Source organism: Stegodyphus dumicola, chromosome 6 (assembly GCF_044657685.1).
Source record: "Stegodyphus dumicola isolate Sdum_Otavi_A_Nest chromosome 6, ASM4465768v1".
Taxonomy (NCBI): domain Eukaryota; kingdom Metazoa; phylum Arthropoda; class Arachnida; order Araneae; family Eresidae; genus Stegodyphus; species Stegodyphus dumicola.
The window spans coordinates 107,840,113-107,857,420 of NC_140773.1; the positions used below are offsets into that span (position 1 = coordinate 107,840,113).

The window sequence follows — 17,308 nt, forward strand, 5'->3', positions numbered from 1 at the left end:
ATCGTCTACAATAACATTAATCGAAAATGATCATGGTCCAAGTATGATGAATCAGCCAAATCATATTGAAAGCTAAATAGCATCATGTTGTCAATTTGGTGTAATTATAAAGGTGTTGTATGTTTTGAATTGTTTCCAGACAATCAAACAATCAACTCAGATGTTACTATCAACAACTTATGAAACTGGAGGAATAAATTAAAGGGAAGGTCCAAAATAGGCAAATCGCAAAGAAATAAAGTTCCACCTCGACAATACAAGACCTCATACGTTTTCAGCAAGACATACAAAATTATTGGAGCTTGGCTGGGAAGTGATGTCGTATCCCCCATTATCATTTGTTAAGGAGTTTACAAATCTTAACTTCTTAAATCGTAAAAATTTCAGTAATAACAATGACCACAAATTGCATTTTTTTGAGCCTTTTTGCTGACAAAGACCCGAAGTTCTAAAAGCGGTGAATCATGCAGTTACCAGAAAGATGGCAAAAGGTCATCGAACAGAATGGGAGATATTTAACAGATTAAAGTTTAGTTTCTATATAGAAAAATATGAGTTTTATTTCATACTAAAAAAACCGAAATTTTTTCTTTCTAACCCGATATATCTTCCTCTAGAAAACTGTTTGGTGTGCAGTGTCTATAATGTGAAAGCTCAGGAATCGCTTTTCCCACATTTTTGTATGCTCATTTTTGACTCTTATTCCTTTAAACCTAAACGTTCTCAAGTTTTTCTAGAGAAATTCTAATTGCCTTAAACTTCTGCCCGGGGTCGAATGGGCGGCGACACCCGGCGTTCTGGTTAGGAGCTGTACCTAGACATACTCATGGGGTAAATAATCAGTCTTGACAGTGACTAGAACAATCGTTTACGGTGGTAGGTTCAGGCTTGGCATAGACCATATGGTACTGTCTTGTTCTGGCCCTTGGTTGTGGGGCGTAGTCAAGATATCGAAGATGTCCGGGTGTTTGGCTCCCCTGGTCAACATTGAGAGACATACCCTCTTGACTTGTGTTCCCTTTGTTGACGATTGTGTCACTGACGTAGAGTTATTTTTAACCAGACTTTGTGCCTTTCTGTCTCCCTGAGTTGATTGCATGGAGGTAAGAAAGTCTAACTTCCTACCTCCATGGTTGATTGGGGGGGGGGTATGCCAACTTGGATCGCCTCCAGGCGTTGGGGCATTTTAACTGTGTAAGGCAGCTTAACTGTTTGCCAGTTCTTGGGAGCCCTTCCTTCTAGTGTACCGCTTTAAATTTATTTTTAGTATAATGGGAAGACACTAATTATGAATAAGGGAACGGAGTAAGATACACAATTAACAATTCCTTATCCCGCTTTTATTATATTAACTGTTGGTCATGGACATAAACTTTCAATTAAGTGTTTTAAATGGTGCAGATATTCATATTGTAGCATTTTCAAATTTGACAAAATCAATTTTGTAAAAATTACGAAATCTAATCTGTTATGTTCACCTCTTTGTGGAATGGGTTGAAAATCAAAACTCTACACAATAAATATCATAAACATTTTACTCTTGCTCCAACGTACGAACTGGAAACACAATTCACTTATATCTTTAGAACACAATTACAAAAAAATAATCGCGTGTTGCCACATCTCTAAAACACAAAACTTCATTCATTTCTTAGCTTTATACGAATATCGAAAGCGCGCTCTTTCGGCGAACAATGGATGGCGTAACACACTGGGCCCCCATGACCCCGTCATCAGCTGAAATTTCCAGTGGTTTAACTCCTTTACCACGTCTAGGGCTGATCAAGAATGGTCCTGAAAAATCAGTTCCGCATTTAAGAAATGGTCTTCCGGGATTCACTCTCGCAGAAGGTAAATCAGCCATCATTTGTTTCGAAAACTCAGAGCAAAATCTGGCGCAGATAACGCACTTTCTTATTTCTCTGCGTATTGCAGTTTTTGCTCCTATAATCCAATACTTTTGTTTCATTGCAGAGTTAACTAATTGTACTCCTCCGTGCATATAATTAAGGTGATAAAATGTCACTAACAATTTTGTAACAGGATGATTCTTAGGCAATATTATTTGATGTTTCACAGAGTCTGGTAAGCTGGCATTTCTTAAACGTCCTCCTACACGTAGTATGCCACTGTTGTCTAAGAACGGATTTAGAGAAATTAAAGAACTTTTCTTTAACACTCTCGCTTTCTCTAAAGTAGCTATTTCCTTTTTATACTCAGTTCTTTGGACTAGTTTGATTAGAATATCATGCGCTTCTTTTAGTTCACTTGTTTCTAAGAAAGGAGCCAAAATCCTATTCCCCCTCACATTTCTTATAAACCTTAAACACCAAGCAACAACTCTCTGCAACTTACTCCAAACTGAAAATTTGTTCCAAAGCTGCTCAACTAATTCCAACTGAACTACGAAACATTTGACAGAATTTTTTTGCTCTCTTAGTTTTTCCGCACTATCTACATTTGGCAACCCTCTAACCCAATGTTTAGGCCAACTCTCAAAACTTTTTCAAAGCCAAATTGGACCTGACCACCATTTTTCATTAAGTACCAACTTCTCAGCCGAGATTCCTCTAGTAAGCAAATCTGCGGGATTATCGTCAGATGGACAATAATACCAATCACTTGGACTCGATCTTTCCTGAATTTCCACAACCCGGTTGGCAACGAACTGTTTTCATCTCTTCGCACTTCCCTTCACCCAATGCAACGCAATACAAGAATCACTCCAAAACAATATTCTTCCAATTTCATTCTTAAAGACACTCTTAAGGTAATTTCCTACTCTAGCACCTATTACCATGGCCATTAGCTCCAACCGTGGCAGCGTTAGTTTCTTTAACGGTGACACTCTGCTCTTCGACATTATAAAAGACATATACTCTGTTCTACTATAAAGACATACTATAAAGACATATACTACTTCTTCGACATATACTCTGTAATTCCCATTATTCTCGCAATATCTAAAATCTCACAATACACACACAATCTCACACTATCTAATCTCACAATATCTAAAATAAACAACAGACTACTATAAAGACATATACTACTTCTTCGACATATACTCTGTAATTCCCATTATTCTCACAATATCTAAAATAAACAACAGTTCCGTAAGCACTTGGTGAAGCATCGCAAAACACATGTACTTCGGATTGCTCATTCTCACAATCCAGAAAACAATATCTCGGAATAGTAACGTCTATCAATTTTTCAATTTCTTTACACCACGTTATCCACTTTTGCTGCAAGTCCTCCGGCAATTCTTCGTCCCAATCACACACTCTCTCTTAAATTTTCTGTAACAATAACTTTATACGTATCACAAACGACGCAATCAAACCAATAGGATCAAAGATTCTTGCAGCTGTCTGTAAAACACATCTTTTAGTGCGTCGCAGCGTTTTCCAAGAATCCACCAAACCCTGCACCTCCAACGACAACTCATCTCTATCAGGATTCCAATTCAACCCTAGGACTTTCAGTTGTTGAACTCCCACTATCTCACTGTCACTAAGTCCATTTTCTATCCACAATTTTTCTAATTCTCTACTGTTCGACCTCAGTTTCCTTAAATTAAATCCACCACTCTTTAATATTGATACAGCATCCGACGACAACTCAAATGATTCACACTGTCTCCACCATAATATAAATCGTCTACGTAAAGTGATGAATTTAACATTTCAAATGACTTCGGTTTACTTTCCTTATATTTTTTTATATGATGCTTTATGGTAGCACTCAAAATGAAAGGGGAACTTTTACATCCAAAGGGTAGTCTTTTCATTCTCATAATTTTATATTCTTCACTAGGGTTTTCTGAATACCAAAGAAATTTTAAGAATTTTCTATCTCTTTCAGAAATTTTTATCATTAAGAAAGCCTTCTCTATATCACCATTAAACGCTATTTTGTAATTACGAAATTTTAGAATCACATCAAGAATATTTGGATTTAAATTTGGGCCAGTTTCCAAACAATCGTTTAAAGAAAGATTACCTTTAGATTTTGAACTGCAGTTAAAGACTATACGAACTTTAGTTGTTTCTTTATCTTCCCTAATAACTGCTCTATGAGGCATAAAATACTCATGCTTATCTCTACCACATTCCTCAATAACTCCATTTTGTTTTTGGTCATTTATTATATCCCTATACCCATTAGCAACACAATCATTTTTAGAAAAATCCTTTACTAACTCATCAAACCTCTTTTTAGCTAAAAAATAATTATTTCCTAATTCATCGTAACTAAACTTCCATAATAAATCAGTTTCATATCTCTCATTCACGAATTTTAAATTTTTCTCAAATTCATCTATCAGCGCTTTATCAACTACATTTAACTCTTCCTTTTCTTTAATTCCTAAAGCATCAAGCTCCCATAATATCTGAACATCTGAAGCGGTTACACAAAAATTCGCTGAAACTGCAGTCTTAACATTTGGCTTGTAAACATCTTGACTTCCCTGTAAAGCAAACCCGAAAATCGTTGGCACGCAAGTAATTTCCTGGTTTATTTTTTCGAAAGCTGAAGCTTCAATAATCTGCCAAAACACATCTGCCCCAATTAATATCTCAATGGTTATATCACTGTCACAGCAGTCGGCTAAGACTAATCCGCGGGACTGCATAATATTTTGTACTTCTTGATTTGGAACAGAAACAGATGCCGCTGTAATAGTATCGGCCACTAGCACTTCAATTTGAATACACTGATTAGGGTTGTATCTGCTAGATAATTTTAATTCTACTACTTCGTATAATTTTTCAGTAGGCTTTGCTGAGGCAAATAAAAAAACTGACAACCTTTCCTTTCTAATTGGTTTTAATTTTAAGCAATTGGCAAGGGCCTTCGTACACCAGCTTCTTTCAGAGCCAATATCGCATAATATGCGCGTCATTTTATTCAATTTTATTTTATCAACAGAGCTAACGTATACACTGCACGTGAGTAACAGCACAGATGATTTATGTATTCGGCTTGACCTTGATACTGAAGCAATGCACTGAGTTTGTTCGGCGCCACCGTTCTCTACTTTGGAAAGAGGTTTATTTTGTTTATAAAAATGAATCATATAATGATGAGCTTTCCCACAGAAACAATTTCTGGCTCTACACGTTTTCGCATTACACTGGGAAGAAAAACATTTGAAACAAAGGTTATTTTGCTTAGTAATTTCAACACGCTCATTTACTAAAAGCCTTTTAAAATTAGGACAATTTTGTAACGGGTGGTTTTGATTAATTTTACACAAAATACATGTTTGATCTTTTGCTCCAGATACATATACATTAGAAATATTTTTGTAATTATAATTACGAAGTTTATTAACATTATTTCCATCGCCTCTTTTATTATCGTTACCTATAAATGATTTTGGAAAAAAGGGATTCTGGTTTTTTTTTTACCATTTGATGACAAATAAATATCGCATTCACGACCTAAACTTTGGGGTTCGAACCATGTCTCTCCCTGTTTAACTGCTATATGGGTTTTTAATTCACGATCAAGTTCACTAAATATTTTATCCAAAACCATAAGATCACATAACGATTTAAAATCTTACATTTCTCAACTGACAATAATATTCAAAATTTGCACTTAACCTTGATGCAAATTGTACAAAGTTCTCAGATGACAATTTTTGCGTAGAACGAAAATGATTTAAGCACTCTTGAGGGGTTGGTTGAAATTCCTTTAAAATCATGGACTTTAGTTTATTGTAATTATTAATATCTTCTTCCTTCACATATACCATTAAATTAGTAACCTTCTCTCCCAAAATATTTAATAGGATCTCTGCTTTTAAATCTTCAGGTACTTGTTTTGTTCTAAAAGCCCTTTCAATTGATTGAAAAAAGAGATTAAAGGATTCTGCTTTAGTAGATACAGAAATTGTTAATGTTTTTACACTTTTAATTAAATTTTCCATATTTCGATTTGAGTTGTCCGTCTCAACATTTGGATTTTGTAGCAAGTCTTTTCTAGTGTTAGCTAAAGCTAATTCCGCCTCTAACTGAGAAAGTTTTATTTTCTCTAATTCTAATCTAATTTCGTTTTCCGATTTTTCTTTCTCAATTTGTATTTTCGTTTCCTCTAGAATATTATCAAAAACATTTTGCACAAATTCAGCATAATTTGCACAAACTTCTGAACTTTCTATTAAAGTTTTCAAAGTAACAATTTTCGCCCCGCTCGGAATTACTAATCCTAATTCCTCCGCGACGAGCGTCAACTCGTCTTTTTTTAATGACTTAAGCGACTTCAGACTCATCTTAATTCAAAGAAAACTACAACCTTGAATTGACAACTAGAACACAATGAGTACAAAAACGAACACAATCAAACTCAACACAGACTCTATCAACTCAAATTATCAAGTAGGAACACCTCAATACACAACACTAATAAACCGAATTTAACACTAAACATTATTACAACAAATCAAATAACTACTCACCATAATCAAGGAAACCATCATCTTCACTGTTAATTTCCCTGCAACACATATTCCCATATCAACACATTATTTTTTCTCGCAAAATTTGATGATACACATTATTACTATCACATTTCCACTTTATCCCACTTCTGACACCATAAATGTTATATTCACCTCTTTGTGGAATTGGCTGGAAATCAAATCTCTACACAATAAATATCATAAATATTTTACTCTTGCTCCAACGTACAAACTGGAAACACAATTCACTTATATCTTTAGCAAAAAAATAATCGCGTGTTGCCACATCTCTGAAACACAAAACTTCATTCAATTTTTAGCTTTATACGAATATCGGAAGCGCGCTCTTTCGGCGAGCAATGGATGGCGTAACATAATCTTTTATACAGATAAAAAAGCCACAGTGTGGAGAGAATTTCAACATTTAAACAGGTAAAAGTGTATACGACGCTTCATTAGCAGATAAATAGGTAAAAATGCATGCGGCAGAGTTTTCAATTACAGAATCGAATAAGTATATTCGATTCTGTAATTGAAGATAAATAGAAACTTAAAATAAATGCAAATTGAAATTTAAAAACAGATAGTATCCATGTAATCAACTGACAGTCAGTCCTCCAAACATTTCATCAAACAACAACAAATTTAAGACATTATAAGCACAAGTAATAAGAAATTTGTTCTTTCATGGACCATAGGACACAACGCCTGTGAAGGCAATGAAAGGACCAATTTTATAGCAAAACAAGCAGCACTAAAACAAACAGGATCTCAATTCATATCCCATGGCCTAAATCAGCATTAAAGTACAGACTAAAACAAATGTTGAATGAAAAATGGCAATATCAGTGATACGCCCATTTGGTCGTAATATAAAATCTTAAAGTTTTCAGATTTTTTTTATATATTTTTTATTCGAATTTTGTTTCTAATTCTTGTCTTAATTCAGTTGTGTCATATTCCCTTCGAAATTCTAAAGCGAATTTTCTTCTTTCTTTATGTAATTTACGATGCAATGCATGACACTAATGGTACTAATAACAATAATAAATATGTGTCGGATGTTTCAGAGGAGCGGCCATCTGCTGTGACATGTTCCCAACTTTCATGATGAACGCTTATGTTCAACTGCGCAAAAACATTTATGAGGTGTTGAACGAAAGACCTTTAATTTACCAGCAGCACATGTATCTTTTAGACGGAGTCATAACTTCATTTTCAGTTTTGTTTTGCTATTTAGTTTTTTCTTAACCAAAATATATATCTTCACATTTTTATAATTTCGTTACGCTTGCTGCTCCTAAAGATATAATTTAAGAAAACTGAAGGAAAATATTTTTCATTCAGTTTTCATTCAGTAGCCATCAACTAATAGCGTAGTTTGAGTCAAAGGACCAAAAAAGAAAATTTGATTTTCTCCAGGTTATTATTTTCTGGAGCATAAATATCCTATCATAAAGGAGATGCGAAAGATACGTAGCAGACACTAAAGTATATGATTTTATGTAATGTAATAGATATAAGGTAAAATAATTCCAAGTTTTCTTATATTGCACTTGCATGCATAAATTTATTATAAATGGAAATTTATTTAAAAACATTATATCTAGTTAGTACTGAAATACACTGAAGCAAATATCCTTAAATATGTTTAAATATGTAATAACTATTAAATGCTATTAACCGTTGGCAGTTGTACATTAACAAATTACAAATAAATTGTAACACTGTACATAGTTTTAAATTGTGCTGCTATACGGAAGCATTCGTGATAAAATTAAATTGCTGATTGAGCTAACAAGTCGTAATCGGCAAAACGAAAGCACAATTTTGATGCAGTAATACATATTTTGTCTTCTTATCTCGTTTTGTTTTAAGATAATTCTATCCTGTAAAATGCAAACTATGAAAAGTTTTCATCATAAAGTTCGGAAATATAAGCCTGAAAGCATTTATGTTTTACATATTCGTAACTAAATGCTAGTGAATCTAATCTCCAGTGGATCCGAAATTCAACATAACATGGGAAAAAACCGTAAATACAAGGTCTTTGAGCTCTTCAGATTCCTTAATCTGCTGCCCAATCGGAATAGCGGTTAGCGACGCTGACTAATGTACCCAAGTGCTCTGTTTCGAATCCCGGAGAAGGCATAGAAGTTTGTAATGTATGGGGTGCTCTCCACCAAAATTGAGGGCGGAACTGAGCGACGTCGTACTACCTATATGGTTCCCAAGGATGGCAGGGATTGTCATAGTCAATGACAGGTATGATATTGTCAATGACAGGCGCTATCTTGTATTCCTTTTTCGTGGAAATAAATTCGTGGGCTTGTGCTGATGTTACTGTTAGACAAGTGAGATCAGTCACAACAAAACAAATTCCTTAATTTTTCATGAAATACATTCAGGAAGATCGCAAAACAATGCTCCCTTCTTCTTCTTCTATGGCCAACAGATTATCATGCACAGCCATTAGGTTATTTTGAAGCAGAAGTACAGGAAAAATTAGCAATGCCCTCCCCGGGTCTCGAACCCTGGACCTCTCTAATACGCACCGAGTATGCTACCGTTAGACCACGAAGGCATGCAGAGTTGGAAAATTCCCTTTGTAATCGCAACTAAAGGAAATGTCCTTTCTTACTTCTGAAGACAGTACTGCGTTTTTATTACTGTTATTATTTATTTATTTATCGTACTTCACGGGAAGGGTATATGAGTTTGGAACTTTAGTAGTTTGAAAAATTTGAAATCTGAAAACTGGTATGAAACTACTCTGCAGAAATGGTGAATGAGAAAGATGATTACATAATCCTCAGATTTCCCAAGAACTCTGTTGAAAGCATGTTAAGTTCACTGTTATCCATTTATGCTTTTTGTCTTTGAATAGAGTTATCAAACATCCTAGCCTCGTGAGGACAATCCAGGATTCGTATTATGTTCAGGACTATATTCTGGACAGAAAGAATACTAGATTTTTAAGGTTTAGGGGCAGTTCCGCATAAGATTTTTCCTCCCAAATTGAAATCAGATATATTTTAGTACAAAAAGTATTCATTGATGATCCGTTAATTATAGTTCGTGTAGTTTAATTGGTGCCTCTACCCAAAACCACCGTCTTTTCCTGTATCTTTCAGTAAACCTTGTATGATGATGTTTCTTGCTTGCTTTAGCAAAATTTTAGACTATCAGGAATGCATAGACTTTTAACAATGCATTTATCTTATGTATTGTGAACGCGTATTTGTATTAGGAATGGTAAATATTTCAGTTCTTTTTACAAGCATGTATAATCTCTCTTCATCTTTTTTCCAGGCTTTGGAACGGCAGCAAAATGTTGCCATTTTTAAAAATTATAGACTTTCTTCTTCCCTTTTCGAAACAAAATTTTAAAACTTTCTTTTTTTTTTCTTTTTTTTTTTTTAAACCATTAGGCGGTTAGTGTATTGTGATATAAGTATGTTATATGACCTTAACTGCTCTTTGTTCAAAATCCATTATAATGTGTTTTGAATTGCAATGCTTTCCTTTAAATTTTGAAATATTTTATAATAAAAATCCTTCTTTTTACCATACAATAGAGCATATACTTTATTTTACGCACGATCAGTGAACAATGCAAATCTGTATGCAAGGTATAGAACTTAGAAAATTGCTTGCAAAAATTATTGTATATGCTTCATTTTTTAAATAATTTATCTTCCTTTCAGTACAAAGCAGAATTCTGTCTATGTTATTGTACAAACGAAAGCCAATAAAATAACTAGGAAAAATTAAGTTAATAACATTATTTAGTTATTAATAATATTAGTTAGTGGACAGTCTTTCAAAATTTCTCCTTATTCTATGAACAGATGATTTAAAATTTTGAGATGATGGTAAATTGACTGGAACATATCATTAATATCATCACTAAAACGTTTTGGTATAGAAGCAGCTTCTTCTCTATAATACATTTGCATGCCATCGAGAAATGAATTTAAATTTTTGTTTCGGCTACATTAGACTTATAAATATACTCTGAAATTTGTCCGTTGCCTTTTTTTCGTCATCCAAGTTTTGCATCTCTAAGTTTCGCTTTGATTATATCTTCAAGTATTGCTATAGAATTTTCAGTAACATAAAACTGCCTGCATCGATACAGATCGTGAATTGCATATAGTTTTCCTTCAGATGCTGCAATATGGGTTGAATTCATTTTGGATAAACTTCTTAAAAAGAATTCCAGAAAAAATAAGAATACAGTATAATATATTTCCTCCCTACTTTTTCGCACGTCTTCCTAGTATAAATGGAAGCATACTAGACGCGTGTTCGAGAGGTGCAGAGTTCGAGTCCCGACGAGGACATTGCTTCACGTCTCCAGCATCAAAAATGCTAATGACTTTACAAGAACTGAAAGATGGTGAAAGATAATTTGTCTCTACCAAGATTTGACGATGCGGTCTACTAATCCCCAGTTGCTCTTTAAAAAGGAGACATATAATGTATAATCTCCCTCCTTTCCACATGCCTTCGGAGTGTAATTTGAAGCATACTCGATGCGTATTCGAAAGGTCCAGGTTTCGAGTCCAGGCGAGGGAACTGCACATTTTTGACGTCTCTCAGCATTAGAAACCTAATGATTCTACAAAAAACTCTTTGATGGACAATAATTCGTCACCACCAGGATTTGGCGATTGGATTTTCTCATCATCATTTAAAAGGGGGATCATATAAGATATTTCCTTCCTCCTTTCCGCACGCTTTCTAGAAAGCACACTCGACGGGTATTCGAGAGGTCCGGAGCTTGAGTTCCGGTGAGGGCACCGTATATTTTTCACGTTTCAGGATCGATATAAACTAATTACATTACGAGTGGTGTCCGAACTAAAAGGTGATGAATGATAATTTGTCACCACCAGGATTTGGCGAATGGGTCCCCGAATCCCCAGTCACCCTTTAAAAGGCGTTATATCCCTCTTTTCCGCATGCCTTAGTGGTGATGTTGGAAGGATACTAGACGCGTATTCGAGAGTCCAGAATTCGAGTCCCGACAAAGGCATTGCACATTTTCGACCTCTTTTTTTTTTTTTTTTTTTTTTTTTTTTTTTTTTTTTTAAAGAGAAAACCTGATAACTGTACAATACAAGCACAACTCAGACTATCCATCAAAGTAGGAATGGGTACCATTGAAATAATCATGTGGGTAACCATAGGCCAAATAATTGTGTTTGATCAGCTGTGCGGAAATGCCTTTTGTTGTTCACAATGATTTACATTGTTAGAAAAGTCGGTGATTATAAAAGTTCAGGAAAAAGAAATTATTAATTTATAGAAGAAGCGAGGAAAGAGAACGAAACTTAAGTAATGTTTTTATTAAGTTGAAGAAATTTCTTAGATGTTAGTGGGCCGTTTCATTAATACGCATTCACATCATCTTTATTTTCATGATCAAGCTACTGGAGAACGCAATCCACTTTTCAATATTTTGGATACATTTATTGATAGAGTTCTTTTGCATTTTCATTTGCTTTTATTTTTTCATTTTTTTCATTAAACGTTTCGGTTGTCTCATTAACTTAAAACCATTAAGGCTTTACTAACTCTGAAATGAATTGTTCATAAAGACGACCTGGATTCGTTTTCTTAAAATATAGTAACCCAACCTTAATGATAGGAGCAAATACACATATGATTATTCATGGTGCCATTTCACCAAACACTCAAAATCTCTTTCTGCTCGAAATTGTTGCTGATAGCAGAAATGTATTTTTTACATGTGTCGTTAAAGTAGTTAAAAAAATCCTGTAGATGAAGAATAAGATGGATATATCACTATTTTTTCATTTACCTTTTCTAATGCTAACGACTCAATTACGCCTTTCACTGCAGCCAACGTAGGGTAGGCATGTGTCGAGGTCTCTTGCCAACAGCGATTTAAGTCTTGACCCAAGATACATGTTCTACATAAAGAAATGCATTAGACATTGAACTCTATTATAGCTTGTTAATAAGATAATGTATGTATTATTGAACTCTATTATAGCTTGTTAATAAGATAACGTATGTATTATACCTGTAGTTTCCAACGTACACTCCGTCCGGATTAAGCATTGGAATAAATTTGAAAGTAACATTTTCTCTTAAGATTTCGGCTACAGGTTTGTCACTGAGTAGGAAGTTTATCATACCTGAAAATGAGAATGAATGAATCAAATATTAAATACGGTTTTCTGGTTTCTAGAAGAGTACATGCAGACAAAATAAGAAAATTAGGTGTCTTAATAAAAATTACTGATTTTGCTAATTCTTAAGAGATATTAGGTTGATTGGAAAGTAATCCAAGGTTATGGCTTGCAAAAGTCGGAAGTCATAACTCAGTCGAAAATTGCTACAATCAGCCGAAGATTTTTCTGAGTTAAACACCGTGATTGTCAGTGCCAGAGAAAATTTCAAAATGTCTCGATTATTCCTACTAAACAACGTTATTATATCTATATATTATGTGTATTTCCCGGGTTTTAATTATAATGCTATTTTATCATACTGCAAAGCTCCTGTTCTTCAAGAAAGCAATCTTCAAGTTTTGGAAAACCAGAACAAAGAAGATGGGCATTATGAATTAATATGATGCATTGAAAAGTATGTAAGTCTGAAGAATAATGAAGCTAATTAGAAACTGTCTTAAGAATTCAGGATTTCTTACCATCTTTCAATGACATCAAAGACTTGCCGATGGATTTCTGATTTTAATGAAAGCAATAAAATTTTAAAGGAAGTATGAGGGGTTAAGAATAAGGTTAATTAATAAGTGAAAATATTAAAGCTGCAAATTTGTTGCTCTAAGGATGCAAAGAAATAAAGAAATAAAAAAAAAAAAAAAAGTACCTTTAAAAGTAATCCCATGATCTGAAAATTTTATATGCAAATTCCTTTGTGTAAATGGTTAAATTTTACAGGGCAATGAAATTTAACAACGAGTGTTAATTTCGATCATCATGCACAATTCTACTGAGCAACTAGAAAACAGGTAACAGTTGCGAACAGTTTATCTTTCCTCGTTGTCGGCGTTGCAGTTTCCTGAAGACACAACCAATAACGCCCTTAAGATGTTATCGAGGACGTTTTAGTCATTTGGACGACTCTGAACGTGGTCGCGTAGTAGGGATGCGAAAGGCGGTCTAGACATACTGAGCAACAGGCCGCCACCTGCACCGCACGGACACGGTTGTGCGAAGGTGCTGGCAACATTGGTTGCTGCAAAGGTTACTCACCGACGGAATCAAGGGCTTTAAAAGACGAAGGTGTACGAATGCGAAGCAAGATCGAATGATTGTGCAGCAGGACCGAACTGCCTCAATGGCATCATTGCGCGCTATTCAACTTGTTACAGCTTCTTCCATTCACTACTGGCACTTTCTACCATCTCCTGGAGCTTGGCTGAGGCGGGGTTGCATTTTAAGACATGAAGTTTTTAAGACATCTGTCTTTAACCCCAGAAAATCGATAGAATCGTCTGAAGGGGTGCGGCAGCCGATCGTCATGGCTGCCAGCCGATTGGCAACCCATAGTAATCAGCGATGAGTTCCGCTTCAATCATGGAGCAGCTGAGCATCGGGTCCATGCGTGGAAAGGGCAGGGCTAATGGTCTCAATCAAACTTCATTTTACAAATGCTAGACCACCCTTGTTGTGAGGGTATGAGGTGCTATCTCTTACAGTAGGCCGGCCTTAGTCGTCTTGCAAAAAACTTTAACAGCTAAATAATATGTTGATGATATCCTACAGGCGTTTGCGTTACCCTTCATGGCACGCCATCCTGGAGCCATTTTACAATAGGATAATGCTAGACCCCATGCGACTCGCATACCTCTTGACTGTCTTCGAGATGTTGAAACTCTTGTTTGTTAACAATGCCACCAGACCTTTCGCCAATCAAATATGTATAGTATATAGTAGGCTGCCGAATCGGGCACCCTAAAACATCGACGATCTGAAGCAACAGTTGAGGGATACCTAGTAAAATGCATCTTAGTATGAGATTAGGAATCTTTATCAGTCTTTACCTGAACGCTTACAAGCATGCATCGCCACCAGTGGGGCTTTCTCCAGCTTCTAATTTGAACATTCAATGTGCAACTGTTAGCCACAGATGGATCTCATAGCCTTGAACTTTAATCATTCCATTACCTGTGTGTGAATTTTAGTCATATTTATAATTTCAGTGAAAACGGTTATTTTCTTTATTATGTTTTCTTCCTTTTTTCTTTTTCTTTTATTTATTAGTTTTTTCCCCAAAAGAATATGTAATATTATTTCAACTCATAACTCTACCATCGTAACAAATGTTAGTTTCTCTATTTTCCTTCCACATGACACAACATAACAAAATGTTCTGTATAGAAATTTGCGAGTCATTAAGAGATTATATCTCATTTTTGGTACTTATTTTAAATAAAAACGGTATTATTTGCTGTTATAGTAATTAAAGAAGCAGGGATAACTATAAGAAAATTGAATATATAAACACCATATTGTCTAAGAATTGTCAAATTGTTGACAATAAAAAACATTTTGTTTTTATTCATAGACTAAGCAAAGCTGGTTTCTAAACTAGTAAAGATTAAGATTTAAGATTAGTAAAGATTTAAGATTTTTTTCTCCTCTTTGATAACCATAAATGGAGCTCTTTTTAATCGTTTAAATACATCCAAGATTAGCCTATTCTGACAACATGTTTTTCATTTTTATCCGGATGAATGTTTCTTATAAAGAATTTTGCAACGTATTCTGCTTTCAGTAATATGTCTTGCAGAAAGATGATGCAAACTATGTTTTTCGCCTTTTCAAGATTTAAATCAGCATTTAGCTCTTTGTTTACAGAAGAAACTAAATATTTTAATGATTTTGTAGCTGTCCTATGACTTGGCGGATTTTCCTTTAACATTAAAGGTCTTATCTTTGCAACAATCGAAACATTCCGTTTTTCCCTTGGAATTATTATTTGGAACAATTTTTCCACTTGAAGCCAAACTTGGACTTTTTTCTATCTACCATAGCTTTAGAATCAAATAACCATGACTTTTACAGCGTTTTTTAACAACTAGATACCAATAATTTTCTTCGGAAAGAGTACAAACATAGCCTTCAATCCATTGCTTCTTTAGAAGCGCAATTTTTCACGAAAAAAAAGCTGTGAAGTACCATTGAAAAATATAGTTGCAGTTAAAAAAAGTTTCCAGCAAAAAAGTGTGCGAAATGCCTCTGTATTTTTGCCTCAACACTCCTAGGTCGTAGCAACGTTTGACTAGTTGCTATATCCTACAACCAGTTATGGCCAACGCATCATGCTTTTTACCGACAGCTTAGGTTTATCTCGTCTTTCATTTTTTAAATTCTTGAATAGCTCCTGTAAAATTGCGTTTTTCTCTTCGAACCTTAAGTTTCATTTCCTTCCTATAACTCAATAAAAAAGAATGAAAATAAGTCTAAAGCAGAATCACTAAGCGAGATGCTCAGTCACAAAATAGTCGCAAGCTCTAAAGTGAGCTCTTACGCAGCTCTGGACTACTGATTGTCAACTAACTAGTTGAAGGCTTCGTTATATTTATAACTTTCCTGCCACCGCACCGGGGTAGTGGTTAGTGATGCTGACTGCCGTACCGAAGGACTCGAGTTCGAATCTCAGAGAAGGTATGGATGTTTTTAAATGTACAGTTTCCGTGCGGCATGGGGCATTCTAAATATGCGGCAAGCCGAAAGTCCTCTTGAGAGGCTGAAGATTAAGAAAAAGGGTTAGGAGACACTTGGACCCGTCCCCCCGAGGTGATCTCCATCACAACTGGCTGCCAGAATTGAGCAAAGTCGTGCTGTCAACTGTATGGTGCTCAAAGGCTCTTGCCAACGACAGGAGCAATCTTGCACTCCTTGTCATGATGAATTTCATAGGCTTGCTCTGATGTTATTATCAAACAAGTGAGATAAGTTATAACTAGAATAACAATAACATTCCTGCAAAGGAATAAGTACTTCCGAAATTTTTCAGATAAATTACTCCTCGGGCTTCTAAAATGCATTTTCAAGAAACTTCCAAAATATTGCCATATTTCGCCAGCATAATGAACATTTTATCTCTAAAACTCAGCAGGACAAGCTGCCCTTATTTTCACTTGAGATACTCTTACAGTTTCAAAGTTAATTGACTCAGAACTAAAAACGGAAAAAACTAATATACGAAACAAGCCCATACAAACACATAAATAGCCACAATTCCAAAATTAAACAAAGTAGATAATAAATATCAGATTATCATATAAAATAAGATAAATAAATAAATAAGCAAAAAACAATAAACAATACTACAGATATTCATAAAAGTAAAATTATAAACTAAATTCGTAAATATTTGCATCTATTAAAAAAGTATTGATAACAAATACAATACTAAAAAATTACAGCTGTCTGAAAATATAATGATAAATGTTCAATATTCATAGATACTTCAGTCATTTAGCCGAAAATATTTTCGTGAAATTTCTTATCTTTAGTAATTTTTAATTCTATTTCATGAGTATAAACATCGATAAATTTCACAACACTATGAAAATGAGATTACGATATCCACGTTAAGGAATTCACACTCTATAAAGGAGTTCGTTTGTGAACTGACAAAGTTTAACCTCTTATACGCTGTTGCCAAAAATATTTCTGGTAATCTTGTAGAAAATTAGAGTTCAAAGTCTTTACGAACTTATTCTTTTCTTCAAAGCGCAAAGGAAAACGCTAGATACTAGATTTAGTTTGAAAATCAAGTCAACAAACGTTACGCGATTTTAACTTTTGTCTAAGAATAGCTATC

At 34.6% G+C, this 17,308-nt stretch overlaps 1 protein-coding gene across 1 annotated transcript in view; it reads right to left on the minus strand.

Moving 5' to 3' along the window:
- Positions 1 to 17,308, minus strand: part of LOC118181081 (cytosolic carboxypeptidase 6-like) — a 174,904-nt gene that overhangs the window by 60,638 nt on the left and 96,958 nt on the right. Inside the window, exons 3-4 of the mRNA XM_035350163.2 lie at positions 12,528 to 12,642; positions 12,303 to 12,414 (exon numbers count right to left, since the gene is read on the minus strand). Coding sequence (XP_035206054.1) covers positions 12,303 to 12,414; positions 12,528 to 12,642 — 227 coding nt within the window. The remainder of the gene's footprint in view (positions 1 to 12,302; positions 12,415 to 12,527; positions 12,643 to 17,308) is intronic.